This window comes from Paramormyrops kingsleyae, chromosome 3 (genome assembly GCF_048594095.1).
Source record: "Paramormyrops kingsleyae isolate MSU_618 chromosome 3, PKINGS_0.4, whole genome shotgun sequence".
In the NCBI taxonomy this organism is placed as follows: Eukaryota; Metazoa; Chordata; class Actinopteri; order Osteoglossiformes; family Mormyridae; genus Paramormyrops; species Paramormyrops kingsleyae.
The window spans coordinates 20,436,283-20,453,186 of record NC_132799.1 but is presented as its reverse complement, the minus strand read 5'-3'; the positions used below and the strand labels follow the sequence as shown (position 1 = coordinate 20,453,186).

General features: G+C 47.9%; 1 protein-coding gene across 9 annotated transcripts in view; it reads left to right on the top strand.

Moving 5' to 3' along the window:
* psda (pleckstrin and Sec7 domain containing a) overlaps window positions 1-15,889 on the top strand; it is a 40,718-nt gene extending 24,829 nt beyond the window's left edge. For all 9 annotated transcript variants that reach the window (XM_023804148.2, XM_023804107.2, XM_023804130.2 and 6 more), the window contains 11 exons: window positions 499-579; window positions 982-1,094; window positions 1,190-1,248; window positions 2,447-2,536; window positions 8,493-8,536; window positions 12,036-12,226; window positions 12,606-12,676; window positions 12,942-13,099; window positions 14,175-14,319; window positions 14,810-14,953; window positions 15,261-15,889. In XM_023804148.2, coding sequence (XP_023659916.2) covers window positions 499-579; window positions 982-1,094; window positions 1,190-1,248; window positions 2,447-2,536; window positions 8,493-8,536; window positions 12,036-12,226; window positions 12,606-12,676; window positions 12,942-13,099; window positions 14,175-14,319; window positions 14,810-14,953; window positions 15,261-15,491 — 1,327 coding nt within the window. In that variant the 3' untranslated portion in view covers window positions 15,492-15,889. The remainder of the gene's footprint in view (window positions 1-498; window positions 580-981; window positions 1,095-1,189; window positions 1,249-2,446; window positions 2,537-8,492; window positions 8,537-12,035; window positions 12,227-12,605; window positions 12,677-12,941; window positions 13,100-14,174; window positions 14,320-14,809; window positions 14,954-15,260) is intronic.
* The last annotated feature ends 1,015 nt before the right edge of the window (window positions 15,890-16,904 follow it).

Sequence of the window (16,904 nt, the reverse complement as noted above, 5' to 3'; positions counted from 1 at the left end):
TGGGGGGATCAGCGCAGAATCCACACCTGCCATGTTCTTGTGCTGACCCTAAGGGGCGCCCTTTCTGTTCCTGAAGATAAAAGGACTCTCATATTAAAGCTGCTACCTTTAAAGCCAAGCTTTACAAAGTTGCTGTCTCTCCAGTACATTACAATACATTACATTACAATACAATAGAACAAAACAGTAGAGATTAAATCATGGGCGTCGCTGCCATTAAATCTGAGGGGGACGTGTCCCCCTCACATTTCATAAGTCGTTTGGACCCCCCCACATTTAACATAAAATATTAGTTTTATGCCAGTGTGCCCCCCCCCCCCCCACATTCAAAATGCTTCTGACGCCCCTGGATTAAATGCAATATAAAATACATCTTATTTACAGACAGTCAATGTATATAAAGTACAAACAACATAGAAGGTGCAAAGTGTATGTGTCACAGCGCTCAGCAAGGGTCCCGCTATTTTCACCATCTTTCTGTCTCCTTTCTGTACGTAGCAATGATTTCAGCCGGATGGTGGCCGAAGAGTATCTGAGGTTCTTCAACTTCACTGGTCTGACGGTGGACCAAGCTCTCCGGTGCGTGCATGAAGTGTCCTAGCGCAGCTGTGTCTCCATCCTGGATTCTAATGGATCCCTTCTGCTGTCAGGGTTTCGCTGTTCTGATTACGCTGCATCCCAGACATGATTATAGTTTCAGGATGGCTCCCGTTTGGAGACTTTTTGAGTCAATGACCCAATGTTTCCTGTTGAGAGTGCAAGGGTGTAGATTTGGGTTAGGGTTTGGAGCTGGTAGGGACATGTCTCCACCAATACTTTGGGAATACCATGTTGGGGGGTGGGGGGGGGGGGGGGCGGTGGTTGGGGCTTATTTGGACCCTGCCATTGTTGAAACCCAAACCTATGCCCTTGAGAGTGTGGCAAAATTCTCTGCTGTATTGGGAACATCCTGAGTGTCTTGGGGATCCCTGTCTGTCCCAGGGCCTTCCTGAAGGAGTTTGCCCTCACAGGAGAGACACAGGAGAGAGAGCGGGTGCTGTCCTACTTTTCTAGGCGGTATTTCCACTGCAACCCCAAAATGATCCCGTCTGAAGGTAAGAGGAACTCCGTCTGCATGTTTGATGCCTATGATTGCGCTGATTTATCCCGCAGTCCTTCGTCCTTAGAGCAGAGTGTCCCTCTGTTTCAGACAGTGTCCACACCCTGACCTGCGCCCTCATGCTGCTTAACACGGACTTACACGGCCACGTAAGTGAGAGAGAGATGAAGGATATGGGTTGCCATGGGTAGACTGAGGATGTTTCCCTAGAAGGCAAGGCCTGGGATGTAAGACTGTTACAGATAAGTATGTTTAAAACCTGGCCCCCTAGGATGCGGTTCATTAAAACCTCCCAAAGGGGGCGCCAGTAGTGTAGTGGGTCAGAGAGCCTCTCAGTATGAATGAGCATATTTTAAAGCTGTAGATGATGATCTGGGACAAAATGCAGTAATAATCCTAATTAGACAATTAATTGACAGATACTGTACATACAATAGGCAAAACTTACCATGCATAGTATCCTGCATTTTCCCGTAAGATTGTTTCAAGATTCACGATTCTCTATTTGTCACATGCATAGTTATACAGGTACAACATGCAGTGCAATGTATCCTATTTAAGATCCAATTTAATGCTTTAGAAAACAGAGGAGGGCTCCCAGATAGTTTGGATTAGCATTTGTTTCTCTTCGCTGTGGGTAGGATGGGGGTGTCTGACACAGATTCACTCCCATTGCCTCTGTGGAGCCACCTCATATTTCAGGGTGCCCAGCATGTTGTGCTCCCCCCCCCCTTTAATCTGCTAACTGGATCCCCTATCTGTTGGGCTGCCTCTGGCACAGAGGTGTTCCAGTGCAGCATGACTGCAGGTTCTGATGTGGGTCCTCAGCTCATGTAGCTGTTTGGCTGCTCTTGAGCTTCATTTGCGTGCAGGGAGTCAGTCACAGCATGAAGGGCAGATGGAGTGGGTCTGTAAGTGAGAGCTGGACACGGTGTATGTCGGCAGCCTTTTCATTTCCTTTTTATGTATATCATTTGTTTGCTAAGTCTGGAGAATACTGATATTTTAACTAAAAAGGTGAGTGTGAGCCTGATCGTGAGGTTGGGGAGTCGCACAGATCCGCTCGCCTTAGAACTTTCCTTAATGAAGCGTTTCTGTGACACAGTTAACACTCTATTCCAAGCATGCATGATCATTAAATCTAATTGCTTGTAGGAGTGATATGTTCAGTTTACAGTACAAAATATGCCATATTAAGACTGGCCACTCAGCTCATTTGGCTAAATGTTTACTTCAGGTGAGGAGCTCGAGTGATAGCAGCTCGGAGCAGGTTGGGAAGGGCTCCATTAGTGGATGGTGTTCACGTCTCCTACCGTCAGCGCTGACCTTCTCTGTTCTCCCTCCCAGAATATTGGCAAAAGGATGTCCTGCCTGCAGTTCATTGGCAACCTAGAAGGGCTCAATGACGGGCAAGATTTTCCCAGAGATCTGCTCAAGGTCTGTGAGTTTTCACGCACCCACACCCACACACACACACACGCACACACACACACACACACACACACATATGTAGGGTAAACATATCCTTATGGGGACTGCTCATTCATTTCAATGGGAAAAATGCTAACGCTAACTATGACAACCTTAACCCCCACCCTGCCCTAACCATAACCATAAGTAACCTAACAAAATACAAGAGTTTTTGCATTTTTAGTTTTTTCATAGCAGTCACCGATTTTTATAAAATAGAGTTTTCCCTTATGGGGACCAGGAAACCGGTCCCCATAAGGGAGAAAAAACGGATATTTATCACGTTATGGGGACATTATGTCCCCAAAAGGATAGGTAAACCCGCTCGCACACACACACACACACACACACACACACACACACACAAAGCTCAGAATACATCAATCATTCAGAAGATTTATTCAGACGATGTGAATGGCTTAATGACTGTCTCTTCCTAAATGACATCCTATTAACTATGTTTATGGGAAACATTTTCCAGAAGCTTCCATACACAGCAGACCCAAGTCCAGGGTGATGTGGAGTAAGCGTGACATGCCAGGCATGCCTGGAGCTGGAGTTGGGCCAGGGGTGGGTTAGGCAGAGATAGCGGGTGTGTGACATGCTCAACGGCATGCTGGGTCAACGTGTGAAAAGTGCCGGCTGCAGTGGCATCCTACACACTGCCCAGCTGTTATGACTCTACAGTCAAGCTGCAGCTGTGAACGGTTCCCAGGAATGAGAAGCCAGCGTCTGTCGTGTTAACAGCTATGAGATACATTTGTGCATTGCGATGCCAAAACTTACTGCCCATGATAATGAAGTTTCTGTAATCACATGCATTCTGCGTCAGCATTTCCGAACACCTGTGTCAGAGATCTCCATCTTGATGAGGAGAGTGTGTCTCACCTCAGATGACCAAGCGGTCCGGCTCTTATTTGTATTAATGCTGGTCAGCTGATGAATGCTTGTAGCGGCTTGGCTGTCATGGGGCAGAGCACAGCGAGCATGTTGCCCCCAGTGAAGTGTTGTTAATGCAGGGTGTGAATTCATATGTTTCTTCAAGTATTCTCACATCCCACTCCTTCTTTCTCTCTCTCTCATAGCAAATTCACGTTCTTCCTCTGTCCCTCGTTCCATCCCTCTGCATTGTCTCACCTCCCACATCCTGCCCCCCCCCCCATCCTGCATGCCTGGGTGCGCAATGTTGTCTCGGGGGGCTCGGGTGTGGGTTGAGCCTCCTCTAGAAGCGTCTCCCCATCTCCAGGTGCCCCTGCTCTGGCTCTCCTAAACCCACGGCCGACCTTTTGACCTGGCTCTTCTCACAATGCCGCCCAGCTGCCCACGGTGGTGATGGGCAGCTTGTGTTTCGCCCCCAGCGAAGTGTTAGCTTAGTGCTCCTTGTGAAATGCAGGATGTCTTCGGCTCTCCTGCTCGCTATGAGATTCAGCAGGTGCTCGGTGCTGCTTATGTCCGTTTTCATGACAGGATGACGTATTAACTCCCTCCCTGCGTGCGTCCTTGCTCCCTTGCTCTGTAGGCTCTGCTGTACTGTAGTCACTGAGCCTCTGAAGTGGTGCCATCAGGTGTACCGCTGCCCCCTGTAGGAAAGTTGTGATAATCAGGGCTGTCGTCATTGCCAGCTGGCGTTCAGTGGTAAGTCACCAGGAGGATCAGAGCTGATGTGGGGGCCCCTGGAGCCAAATGGGCCTCTCTGCCCCCATCAAAAGCTGATCATTATTGCCCCCCCCCCCCATCCCAGCAGGACTAAGGTTAGCATCAGAGCATTATCATAACTCTTTGCACTTGATTTTTGTTGTGCTCAGACAGGACTGAGCATGTGGACTTCCTTGGCTCTGCATTTTTAGCCGATGGGCTTCACCCTGTCTGAGCAACTGTTAGAGCAAGTGTCACGTCCTTGCCTCAGATTCAGCTTGGACTCTGTGCATCACAGTGACAATAAGACTAAAGCTGCAGACCTGCTTGTCCTGTCCTCAGATGTTTACGACTGGCTTAGGGAAAGATGGATTGCTGCGGCTTATTGTGAATTATGATGGATTTTCAGTATTTCTTGTGGATCAAACTGCTTTCTGAAAGGGATGTGAAATCCCTTCATTCTCTAACATTTAAGGCTTTGCAAACATTTCTATCTGTATGTCTGGCTAAGCTAAAAACTCCTGGTTTGTGTCTATAGACAGGAACTCTAGAGCAGAGAACTCTAGGGGGGGCTGGGCTGGTGTTCCTTGATGCAGGACACTAAATCCACACCTATAACTTTCAAATTAGATGGGTCTTTGTCTGACTGCACAGACAAGCCACCAGCAGCGTTGCTGGGGACTCTGTGCCCCCAGAAGTGTCTCTCCCAGGCAGAGTGTAACAGAGACATGGGTGACAAGCAAAAAGAGGAAATGGAGAACCGGACAGTCTTTCCCACACTATCCTCAGACTCTTCTAGAACCTTTCCCAGTGGAAGTTGTACCGGACCTAGGCTTATAGAGCAGCTGCTGAGTTCATGTAGGTAACCGGTGAGTTTAGTGCCGCCATAAGCTGGATTCCTGCCTGCGTGATCAGAGCGCCCCCTATGGGCCTCCTCGGAGATCCATATTGCCCCCTCCCTTCCCCTCTCATTCAGGTTCCTGGTCCTGGAACTTTGCTCAGCCTTTCCAATGGAAGTTAAGAAGATGTGTCCCTGCGTTTGTCTGCTGTAACCTGTAGTCTGGCCCAATGTTATTGATTTTTTTTTCCTGTTCATGACGTCCTAATTAAAAAGACTCTGCAGCCAGCAGACACAGAATTAATTGCTAGTCTGAAAGTCAATATCTGTCTGGCTGGTATTCGCAGGTATTTATAAAGTGCCCAGATGGCCGGTCTGTGTTTCTCTCTTTTTTGAATTTTACGGGCATTTCTGTGGTGCCTTTTTTTTTTAAAAATATGCTGCTCCCAACTCCACCTAAAACCAGTTGTGTTTACTTATAGCTATAAAATTGGGTTTTTATCACTAGTAGTTACTAATGAGCTTATCTCCTCGCTCGTCCCATCACGTCGATAGTGATGGCCCTACATGTGTGCCGTTTGATTAATTGATTGACGTATGTTTGGGTGATTTGCTCCTGCTCTGTGGGGCCTCCATCTCCCATCCCTGTATCCCTCCTCATCTCTCCTGCCTGGGAACAGAGGCGAGTGTGGAATGCTAATTGGCATCTGAAGGAGGGAGGAGAAGAGGAGGAGGAGGAGGAATCTGTGATTGGCTGCTTGCGGGCGGAAGGAGAGGGGATGAGCATTGCACTCAGAGAGAGAGCGAGAGAGAGAGAGGAGAGAGAGAATAAGAGGGAGAGAGAGAGAGAGAGAGGAGAGCTCTCGATCCCATCAGGTCTCTACTTCTCTGCAATACAGACAGACTTTTCATCTGCAGCAGGGAAGAAGGCAGCAGGTTTGGGAAGGAGACGCAAAGCAGCCTGAAGCCAGGGCTGAGAACTGCTGGGGTCAGACGCAGCATCTTCATGGGGACGTACTAATCTGGCAGGAGCAGAGGCTCTCCTGCTTCTCAAAAATGGCCTGCAGTTTGGGCTCCTAAAGGGAGCGGTGAGGAAGCGCACATCTTTGGGCCCCCTGCACCCGTGGACCCGGGACTGACCGTACCTGCAGCTAGCTGCCATTCACTCAAGCAAGGTTGGCATCCTCCTGCTTCTTCCTGATGAAATTCCTGGCAATGCTCTTCCGTTTTCCTTCTGTGTGAGGTGTGAGAATTCCCACCCCTGACCGGGAGGAAGCCATCCTTCGGCCTGCGTCTGCGCGTTTTCCTGTCGCCGGCCTTTTCCACCCCCACGTGTGGCTGCTACCAGGGCTGCAGAGTGTAGTGTTACCCACCTGTTATGGTGAGGCCAGCGGAAACGATCTGGCTCCCAAGACCGTGCAAACTGCACGGGTAGAGAGAGCGCCCCCTACTGCCGGGGTAGAGAGAGCGTCCCCTGCTACTGCAGGGTCTGTGGGTTCACGCCGTGCAGGCGCCAAACCCTCAGGCTCGCTCTGGAGCCAGCCAGAGGGCTCTCTGGTCGGCTGGCTCTGAGTTCCATGCATTTTGGATATGGATAGATGTATTATTGAGGTGTCGTGCTCCCCAGGCTCTGCCTGTACGTGAGGCTCTGCTGTTCCCCCGGTGAGGGGTTGCCTGCCATCACCATCACTATCAGCCGTGACCGAGGGGCCCAGAGGGGTACGCCGTGGGCCAGCACAAAAGACTGGAGGAGTAAAGGCTTGCATCCACGAGGTGCGGGTTGGTCGGATACCTGATTCCTAGTTCCTGGACTGCCCCCCTGGTGACATGATTGGCGTAAACAGCCTTCACTCAGCAGGCCGCCTGCGCTCCCACTCGCTCTGCTCCGTGCGCTACGGCCACGACTTCCGAGTGACGGACCCTTTCCGGTACCCGCGCCCCCCGCGCTCCCGCTCCCTCAAGCCTCATGCCTTCCCCGACCTGCTGGGCAAGTCACAGGATGGCCAGAGTCACCCCAAGGCTCGCAAGAAAAAGGTAAAGCACTGGCACAGCCTGGGGCCAGGTCACCCCCTATGGCCCCTGTCTGCTGGGGCTCATACCTGCGCTTTTCACAGGTTTGAGAAGTTGTTATGAGGTATTGCTCTCTGCTGTTTATGTTTTTATGAATGAAGTTGCTTTTCTTGCATGCTGACGTCTCTGGAATAATTTTTTTTTTTTCATGTTAAATGGTACTGGTGACAGAGAGGAAAATGTGTTCCTCTGATCGATAAGCTTTTTGGTAGTTAGGCTTTGATTATATCAAATATAAAACAAATAAATAAATAAAAATATCAAAGCCTCTCAACACCTGTGATCAATTAGTGTGATCTTGTTTGAGCTGCGGTGATTCATGTTCTCTTTATTGCTGTCTGGATTTGGTCCATGAAAGGTTTATTAGGAGGCTTTTATTTTGCTTTCTTTGCTTACATGAACAAGGCGGAGCTGGCCATCGCGGGCCTCTGCTGTGCTGTGGTTTCGACAAACACCGTTCTGTTTCTCTGCTTCTGACTTCTCTTGGGGTGTGATAATCTGGGCTCACACGTCGTAAAACCGGAGAGGCCACCGGCGGAGAGATGGGCGGTTCTCTCATTGGACCTCCGGAAGACAAACTGGATCTTTACAAACAGGCAGAGAAACCTGGTTGGGCAAAGAACAAAGCTGAATAATTGCTGGACTCCCAGGAGATGACATGATGTCCCCATTATATATGACTTTTTTTACAGCTGGGTAATATATTTCCTAAGGGACCTTCAACAGGGCCATGCAGGGATTGAAACAATCCCACAAGCCAGTCTCCATTGGCAGCAGCTGCATACTACTCCCACAGGGGTTCTGCCTTGGAAGTGCCAGCCGTGTCGCATGCGTTTTGATCATCATTCACATACATAGCCTGTGTAACTGTGCAGTGGGGTTTGGGAGGACAGTAGCTGGGATCGCGCTTACATGACCTGCAGATGGCAGCCTGGCCGGGATTGTTTCAGTGTGAAGGCCAAGGATGGGCCCTTGGCGTGGGCAGCAGGGGCCACTTGGCTGCCGCGTACCCGGCTCCTGACCTTTCCTCCATTGGCCGAGGGTGACTGTTAAATGAAACCTTGGTGGTATGCTTAGCTGCAGGCGCTGTCCCAGAGGAGGGAGATATGACTAAAAATGCACAGCTCTCACGGCTGTCGTGGCAGAATCAAAATCGAGTCAAGCCAACGGGCGGCGTCTCCCGGCTGCTTATCAATGACTCTGTACTGTATCTCAACGTGGTCTTACATAATCAGATCTGATTTTGTTTCCCTGAACTCCTTACTGATGGTGTTTTAAAGGAACATTTCATGAAAACACTCGAACTTCCACTTGTGCATGTGCCTTTTGTCTGCAGTGCCTCTCCTTTCCAGCCTGACTGTCTGCTTTCTTCTCCTGCAGACACTGTACAACTCCATCAAGAATGAAAAGTTGCAGTGGACCATGTGAGTGTCGTCGCGCGGGCATGTCACACTGCCGCCATGTGTGAATGTTGTAGAGTCAGTTTGTGTGCATCTGTGTCTCCAGCATTTTTCTCCGGAACCCATCATGCTCAGCTCTCTGTAAGCTGCTGTTGCACTAGACTGACTTCCACAACAGGGGTGTTTACAACCAAATAAAGAGCAGCACACCCTGGTGTGACCTTGGTGTCACCCTCATCCTGTCACTTCTCAGGACATTAAAGTTGTGTCACATGTGTAGGTGCAGTGGCAGAGGTTGGCAGGGTTGTAAGGGATCATTTCAGGAGGGGGCACTAGATGGGAGATGCTGGCAGCTAGTGGGACAGACACTGGACAGAAATAGGTTTTGGACAGAGATATGATGAAGTCTCCTGGTGACACTGGTGCTGCCCCCTGTGGCAGCCGCGGGTACAGGAGGAGGTCTGTAAGCCGTCAGTTCTGGGCAGAGTGCCCACCGCAGGAATCAATTACCCAGAAGTCTGTGGGGAGCCACGTCACCCCTGGGACCTGGCCACCTCAGGAGAGAAGCTTCTGGGCTTTTAATCCATCCCTCCTGAATGGGTTGTTGGAGCAGGTGGGAGCAGGTGGCCCCCCACTGTACCCTCAGCGTGTGTGGAAGGCTACAGGTGGGTGTGTCAAGCGTGACCATCTCTGCTCTTCTTTGTCTCTGCTTGTGTATCGGGGGTTACTATTCCAAACCTGGCCTCTGTCATCTCCTAAGCCACTAATTAAAAGCGGGTCATTTCAGGCTTTGTTGCCATAGTCACAGCTCCCCACTCTAATTATGGGCTGCGGGCTGAAGGCACCCTGATCGTGGGTGCAAACGTTTTGGCAGTAAAAACCTGGGCATCTCTTACAGCAATGTGACAAGCTTGGACGCCCTGTGAAGGCTCTTTCTGGAGACACTGACAGTTAGTTGTTTCTGAAGTAATGTCACAGCTAAGCTAATGCTGACACACTACACAGCACCATTTGCCAAAAACCCCAATGCAGTGGGGTGCCTCTCCACCAGGAGGCAGAGTAGTGCAGGACCCATGATAAGAAGGCTGCCTCATTTACAGTCAGCTTAGCGGCACCTCAGTCGCAGCCACAGCCCGTAACCCATGTAAACAAATGAAGCGTCACTGATGTCACCCTTAATGTGCCCCCCCCAGCTTTAATAGCACACTTCTTTCTGGCTCCCCCTCTCTCTGTCAGTGTCCATTTCAGCAGACATATGTTAAACTTTGCCTCTTGTGATTTTATTTCTTTCTTTATTCTCCTCTTCCCTCCTTATTTCCTCTTCTCCCTCTCAATTCTCGCCTTTTCTCCTCTTCCCCCCTTCTTTCTTCTTCTCCCTCTCACTTCCCACCTTTCTCCTCTTCCCCCCTTCTTTCCTCTTCTCCCTCTCACTTCTTGTCTTTTCTCCTCTTCCCCCCTTCTTTCTTCTTCTCCCTCTCACTTCCCACCTTTCTCCTCTTTCCTCTTCTTTCTTTCACTTCTCTCCCTTTTCTACTCTTCCCCCTTCTTTCCTCTTCTTTCTTTCACTTCTCTCCCTTTTCTCCTCTTCCCCCTTCTTTACTCTTCTCCCTCTCACTTCCCACCTTTCTCCTCTTCCCCCCTTCTTTCTTCTTCTCCCTCTCACTTCCCACCTTTCTCCTCTTTCCTCCTTCTTTCCTCTTCTTCCTCATGCTTCTCACCTTTTCTCCTTTTCCTTGTGTTTCCTTGTCTGTTTTCCTTGTATGTCTTGGTTACCTGGGCAACAGGCAAAAAGCAGACACCCTCATCTCATTTTGTGGCCATGCTGGGGGTTAATGGGGGGGGGGGGTTACACCTTCACCTGTCATGTTCAGCCATTTTCTTCATGCTGTATTTCTTTCTCTCTCATTGGGGAGGGGCTGCTGTATTTATTATGATTCACAATCTGTGCAAGATGAGTGATTGTTGCAGCCGGGAACAGGCTGGTGTTTATGTAACAGAGAGCTGTATGCTGGATCTGCTGTTCCTCAGATCTCTCCCGATGACCTGTGCCGTTGCCAGCGCTTGCTGGTGATTAGGGATTTTCCATCACAAGGAACAAGCCTGAAATGGTTCAATGTTTTAGCATCTGAAAATATTTGTTGTTAATATTTGCCTTCATTAGTCTTGTCTTACCGTCCCCGACCCTGACGAAGCCAGGCGAGTGTGTCTGGAATTAGACAGAGTGATCTTTCACTGCAGTGAGATAAGGAAATTAATGGTTGGAGCAAGTAGCATGGTGTGGGGGGGAGGGGGGGGTGCTGTTGGCAGCTGGCTCTGCTTGCAAGTTTCAGGACAGAATGGAGGACACTTGTCTCCTGATGTCACCACTGTCCAATCCGAAGTGCATCTGGGTGCGGTACCGGCAGTGACAGCGATGCTCAGCACCTCCCAGTGCACCCATCATTTCCACCTGGTTGTTTTAATGCAGGAGAGTGCTTCTCCCTGGAGAAACAAGCAGAGGACAAAGTGGATTTAGTAATCGGATCGTCCATATTTGGCTGTAAATACACCTCTGTTTCACGTTCTGATAAACAGATTTAGCAATAAATCAGATCTGGCTGCATTATGGTTTGCTTCACCAGGTTAAAAGAATTAAGCTTAGCAGGTAGTGAAAGAAAATGATGTTTAATTGATCTTCATATTGGTGTAAAACTATGATATTATGTCTTAGTGTGTCAGCTTAGGCATTTCAAAACATCTGCTAAAGTCACCCCGGTATTTGCAGCAACTATTTTTTGACTCGACCACTAGCATACCATCTTTAGCCAATCAATTCTTCATCAGATTATTCAGATAATTAAGCTGAATCATTGAATGAGCTGGTGGTGAAGTTTAATGGATAGATGGAATGGCTGGGTTGCCCCTGAGGAGAGGTTTTGGAGCTGAAGTGGTGTTCATCTAACCATCCAACAAGAGATCAGTAACTTTTTGAAGAAAATAAGAAATTCTTTTTAACTTTTATTGTCTTACTGTTCATTTGCATTTTTTTATTTATACAGTGGTACTTCAGAACTTGAACTTAATCGTTCAGAGGTTGAATCTTCATTCCGTCCCCGCTCAGCACGACAATATTATTATAATTAAATGTATTAATGGTTTATTATTTATATTAAAATAATGAATAAGAAATCTTTATTTTTAAATGTATTTTATTATATAATAATTACTGTTACTGTCTATCATTGTCTAAATGTATTTTTACTGTCTAAATATATGTATTCAGCTAGTGTAAACATGCACAGTGCTATCATTTCCCTGCGCGTACAAGTTATCTTAGGTCAGTGTTCACGGTTTGACATCTGAGATTCAGATCAAGTTCTAGGTCATTTTTTTTCAAACTGGTTGGTTTGACTTTTAAGAAATTCGAGTTCTAATGAGTTTGAGAACTGAGGTACCACTGTATATTTTTTATGCTTTAAACATTTTCTTTTATCAAATTTGAGATCATGATCACATGAGACACGGCATTCCATTGTCTCTATAGCGATGAGGAGGAGCTGCGCAAGTCGTTCTCAGAACTGGCGGATGGCCGCACGGACTCCGCCTCCCACACCATGAAGCGAGTCAGCAGTGGGAGTAACCCCTTTGCAGGAGTGGCGCAGCAGCCGGGTGCTCTGCTCTACAAGAACGGATTCCTGGTGCGCAAAGTCCATGCTGATTCCGACGGCAAGAAAAGTGCGTAACTCTGCCCACTCTAAAAACCTGTTTGCTCACCACTTATTCCCCATCATTGTAGCTCTGTCTGCCAGAATCTTTACACCGAATGGTTTCAGTGTTAACAAACTCCTGAGGCTTGGTAAACAGGACCTGGGAGGGATGCCTTTCTTGTCTCTGCTGAATCTGAGACAAATGGTGTGTTTTCTTTTAGCAATTTTGAATCAATCATGATTTCATTGCTCACAATGAAAGTGGGGTTTAATCACATTTTATTCATAGGATCATAGACATAAACACTATTCTTTGCACTTTTGAGTGTTATGTAACGTTCGCCAGCTCCCCCAGAAACCCCCCATTCTGCTGTCATAGTTCCCTGAATGCTGTTTGTGTCCCACAGCTCCCCGGGGAAAGAGGGGCTGGAAGGCCTTCTATGCAGTGCTGAAGGGCCTCATCCTGTACCTGCAGAAGGTAGCTGCCCCGACCCCCCTGTCACAGCACCCCATGTCCTGTGACAAAATACTGTAGATAAATACCCTTGGTGGCTCCAGGTCAAACACAGAGGGGATTCTGCTTCTGATTCACAGGAAGACTACGATGTCATATTATGTAAATATGTAGATTTTTTCATCCGGGAGGCTTCTTCACCATATGTTTTGTTTTTTGGTATTTTGGTATTTTGATTGTCTTTGTTTATTAGACACATGATGTTTCCTGCCTCTCCCATTCGCCACAGGGTGAGTATAAGCCAGAGAAGCAGCTGTCCGATGAGGACCTGAAGAATGCTGTGTCCATCCACCACTCGCTGGCCATGCGGGCATCTGACTACAGCAAGAGGCCCAATGTGTTCTACCTGCGCACTGCTGACTGGAGGGTCTTCCTCTTCCAGGCCCCGTGAGTCCCCCCCCCCCCAGAACCCTGAGGATGGTACAGTCCTGCTGCACATGGCTCGGACAGTCACAGAGCACATGTTAATGGGTGCGTTCGACTTGGGCTTAGGTCTGACTGCAGCTGACGTGACGTGAAGCGAGATCTGCCGGCGGCTGCAGGAATGGAGTATAAACTTACTGTTGGACAACTTTTACTTCTCGTAGTGTGCGAGACCTGACTGCAATGGCCACACTGCCAGAAGGATTTAGATACATGTAAATCTACACAAATATCACCTGCATGCACATTACTTCTTTTACAATAACCAACTCCTGATACAAACTGTTAGCAGTGAGAAAAATTATTGTGTATAGTGGCCCTGTGTAAAAAGATAGTTGCCAGGAAAAAGATCAAGGATTCAAAGTTTTTATTGTCATGTAGAGGGTAAAATGCAATCCTTACTTGAATGCCTTCTTCAGAGACTAGACGATTAAACAAATAAAGTAGCGCAACATTACAGTAACTAACAATAAATAAACAAGTTGCGTGTACTATTAGAGCATTTATTTCATTTATTTAAACTTTATTTTGCCAGGTAAATTAACTGAAAACCAGTTCTCACTGCTTTACGTGCTTTTTGGGAGAAATAGCAGATAGCGCATCGGAACTTTCTGGGATACAAACGTCTTGTGTGTGACTAAAATTTTCAACCAAAATGGGCAAAGTTGTGTCGGTTCCAGTTTCTGCAGCCGGCTGAGAGGTGCTGCAAGATCTGTCTTAAGTTGTCTTGCTCTTGCGAGGTTTTTGTACCATGTGACATGGTGACGGGTGGTGACGTTTTGCAGCGCCGGCTTAAGTAACACAAAAAAAATCTAACTATGATGCATTGCGTCAGGACCAGAATGCATTGCTTTAAGCCAGTAATGTAAGCGGCTGCATGAAGTCGAACGCACCCAATGTTAGGATTGTTGGCAGGATTGTTTAAGACGACTAAATGAATGCAGGTTGATATGTTAAAGAAGACCATGATGTTGACTAAGACACAGCAGCATGTGTGTGAAGCCACATCTTACGCTGCGAGTGTGTTTCACACCTACAGCAATGCAGAGCAGATGCAGTCCTGGATCACCTGCATTAATACGGTGGCGGCCATGTTCTCAGCTCCACCCTTCCCAGCAGCCATTGGCTCCCAGAAGAAGTTCAGTCGGCCCCTGTTGCCAGGTTCCACCACTAAACTGTCTGAGGTATTTGACCTGTAATGTAAATATAAACCCAACCCTAATCTAACCCCAATTTCAACCCTAACCTTAGATTTATCTCTGCACATCCTCACACAACTGCCCACCATAACTACTCCAAAACAACTATTTTTCCTTTACTCTTTCTCGGTTGACCTCTGCTCTGTGAAAGTCAGTGCTGCCACCTACTGGAAATACTTAATCAATTTTCCTTGCACATGCACAATGTGCACAGACGTGCATGATTTCCCCCAGACACAAAAATCTGGGCTACATGCATGCCGTCTGGCGCATATCACTGGTGACAAAATATATGTCACTTTTTGTGCGGAAAAGTAACGTATGAATTGGCCTTCCCCTATCCCTAACCCTGCCTTAATAATATCCCTTTCCCTGAGTCTGGTATTTACTCCAAGCCCTTCTGTTGCACCACCACAGAATTCTCACTCTGCACCAGTCACATTGCCACTGAGGCTGTTGGGGTCTGTTTTGGCAGGAGGAGCAGGTGCAGTCCCATGAGACTCGTTTGCAAACCGCTTCTTCAGAGCTAAACGAGCTGCGTTCCTCCCCTCCGGACCGCAAGGTCAAAGGTCGTGAGCTGGAGGAGTACCGCCAGAGAGAGGAATACCTAGAATTTGAGGTGAGAAATGAGCACTGGGAGCTCTGAGAAGTGTAATTATTGTTTTAGACAGTATTGGCTTGTGAATAATTAGTATAGATATACATGCAATGAAGGCTTGGAATTTTCTTTATTGACTGTTAAAGTATAAAAAACTGCCAGGGTTCTGATCATTTTAGAAAAGACTGTAAACTGTGCAATTTCCCTGCGGGTACCCAGTGCCTAACTGTAAAAACAGAGAAGATCTCGGAATAAAGTTTGCCATGGATTGTCATGCACATGGCAGAGTGTCGCTTCCTTTTCTTGATGTCCGTTTGCTTATTGCTAGAAAACGCGGTATGGGACTTATGCCATGCTGCTCCGCGCCAAGATCCGAATTGGAGAAGTGGATCTCTCTGCATTCGAGTCCCGTCTCCATGACGATGGTGGGCTGCAGCACACCTACTCCAGCCCCACACTTCAGCCGGAGTCCATTCACAGGGGCCAGGCAGGCAGCAGCAAGGCCACTAGACGCGGGGACGGCCAGAGGCACAGCTACCGACAGGCCGTCAAGCCATGATGGGGCTGCTGGGCCTCTGGGGGGTGGAGCCCATCAGTCCTTCCTGGACTCCTTGGCCAATCATGGAAGCTGACAGTCTTGTGACTGACTAGTAGTGATTGTTGGTAGAAAAAGGACAGAATGGGCAATAGCCCACCTGGACCACCATGTGGATGTTTATTTCGTTTAACCATCTAATAAGGGGATCGATTTTGCTCAGCTTAATTTTTAAAATTCAGTCTGGAGCACAAAATTCCAGATCTCAGTAGTCTGTTTGAGGGTCACTTGGGCCTACGTGATGTTCCTCCTTCAGAGGCCAGTGCCGTGTTCAGAGCGTTTGTGTCTCATTCTTGCTGGTTGGTAGCTGTATGGCTCCTCTGTGAGGTAGGCCCTTCCCTGCATCATCAACGAGGTGGGGGCATGAGGTGGGGGGGGGGGGGGGGATCGGATCAGCAGTATGCATCTCTGCCAGGGGAATTTGAGGTCATAGGGCTCAGCTCCAAGCTGGTGGGGGGGGGCACGTTGGCTGCAAGGCTGGTGCTGGTTGGCCAGAGACAGAGAATCTCGATGGAACTGGCCAAAGAGCCGAGCCAGCAGGCAGCACTGGGAGCTGGGATCCCTGCCTGAAGTCATTCGGAGTCCTTCTGCCCACTCTAACTCTCCATGCACTGCACTGCCTCTCCCTCCCTCTGGCACACTCGCTGCCTCCGATGGCCACAGATCTGAACTCGCTGGTGGGAGCTGAGTCATCAAAGTGTTTTCCATGTCCTGCCTAGGAGGGATATTTTTGCTGGAGAAATTATGTTTTGAGTCAACATTTTGTTGTTTTGTTTTTTTTGTTTCCATTTCCTTCGAATTTACTGTGAAAACGACCACGGAACCAATTTCATAGCTAGGCTAATTTATTTATTTATTGAGGCAGTGATGTAAGTCATCTATTTATTTCAGAGGATATGCAGATTATTTTTCTGTTCTGACTTGCACATACCCACCAGGTACAGTAGGATTGCTCTGTCAGGTTGCCTCAACATTGTTTTGTCCTGCTCGCTGTATGAAACTTCCAGTCCCTTTTCCAGTTCAGTAGTCTGGCTTGTGTATTCTCTTATTCTTCGAGCCACGAAGAGTCAGCAGAAGGCACATGTAAGGTCCAGTCTTTGGTCTTTACCTCGCTGGCCAAGGAGGCTCATGGGAAAAGAGTCTGTAATCTTAGATTTTGTTTAGGCACCTTAAACTCACCTTTGGTTATAAATGCATTTTATCTCAGGCGGTAGCTACAATGATAAATAGTCTGGCTCTAGTTCTTATTTCCACACCATTGCGCCAGGAACATTTATAATTATGAAAATTACTGGGTATTGTTAGTTTTGCTCACAACTTAAATACATGAAAGCCTGAAAGGACTGGAATATAGAAGAGATTTGTGTAAGAACAAAT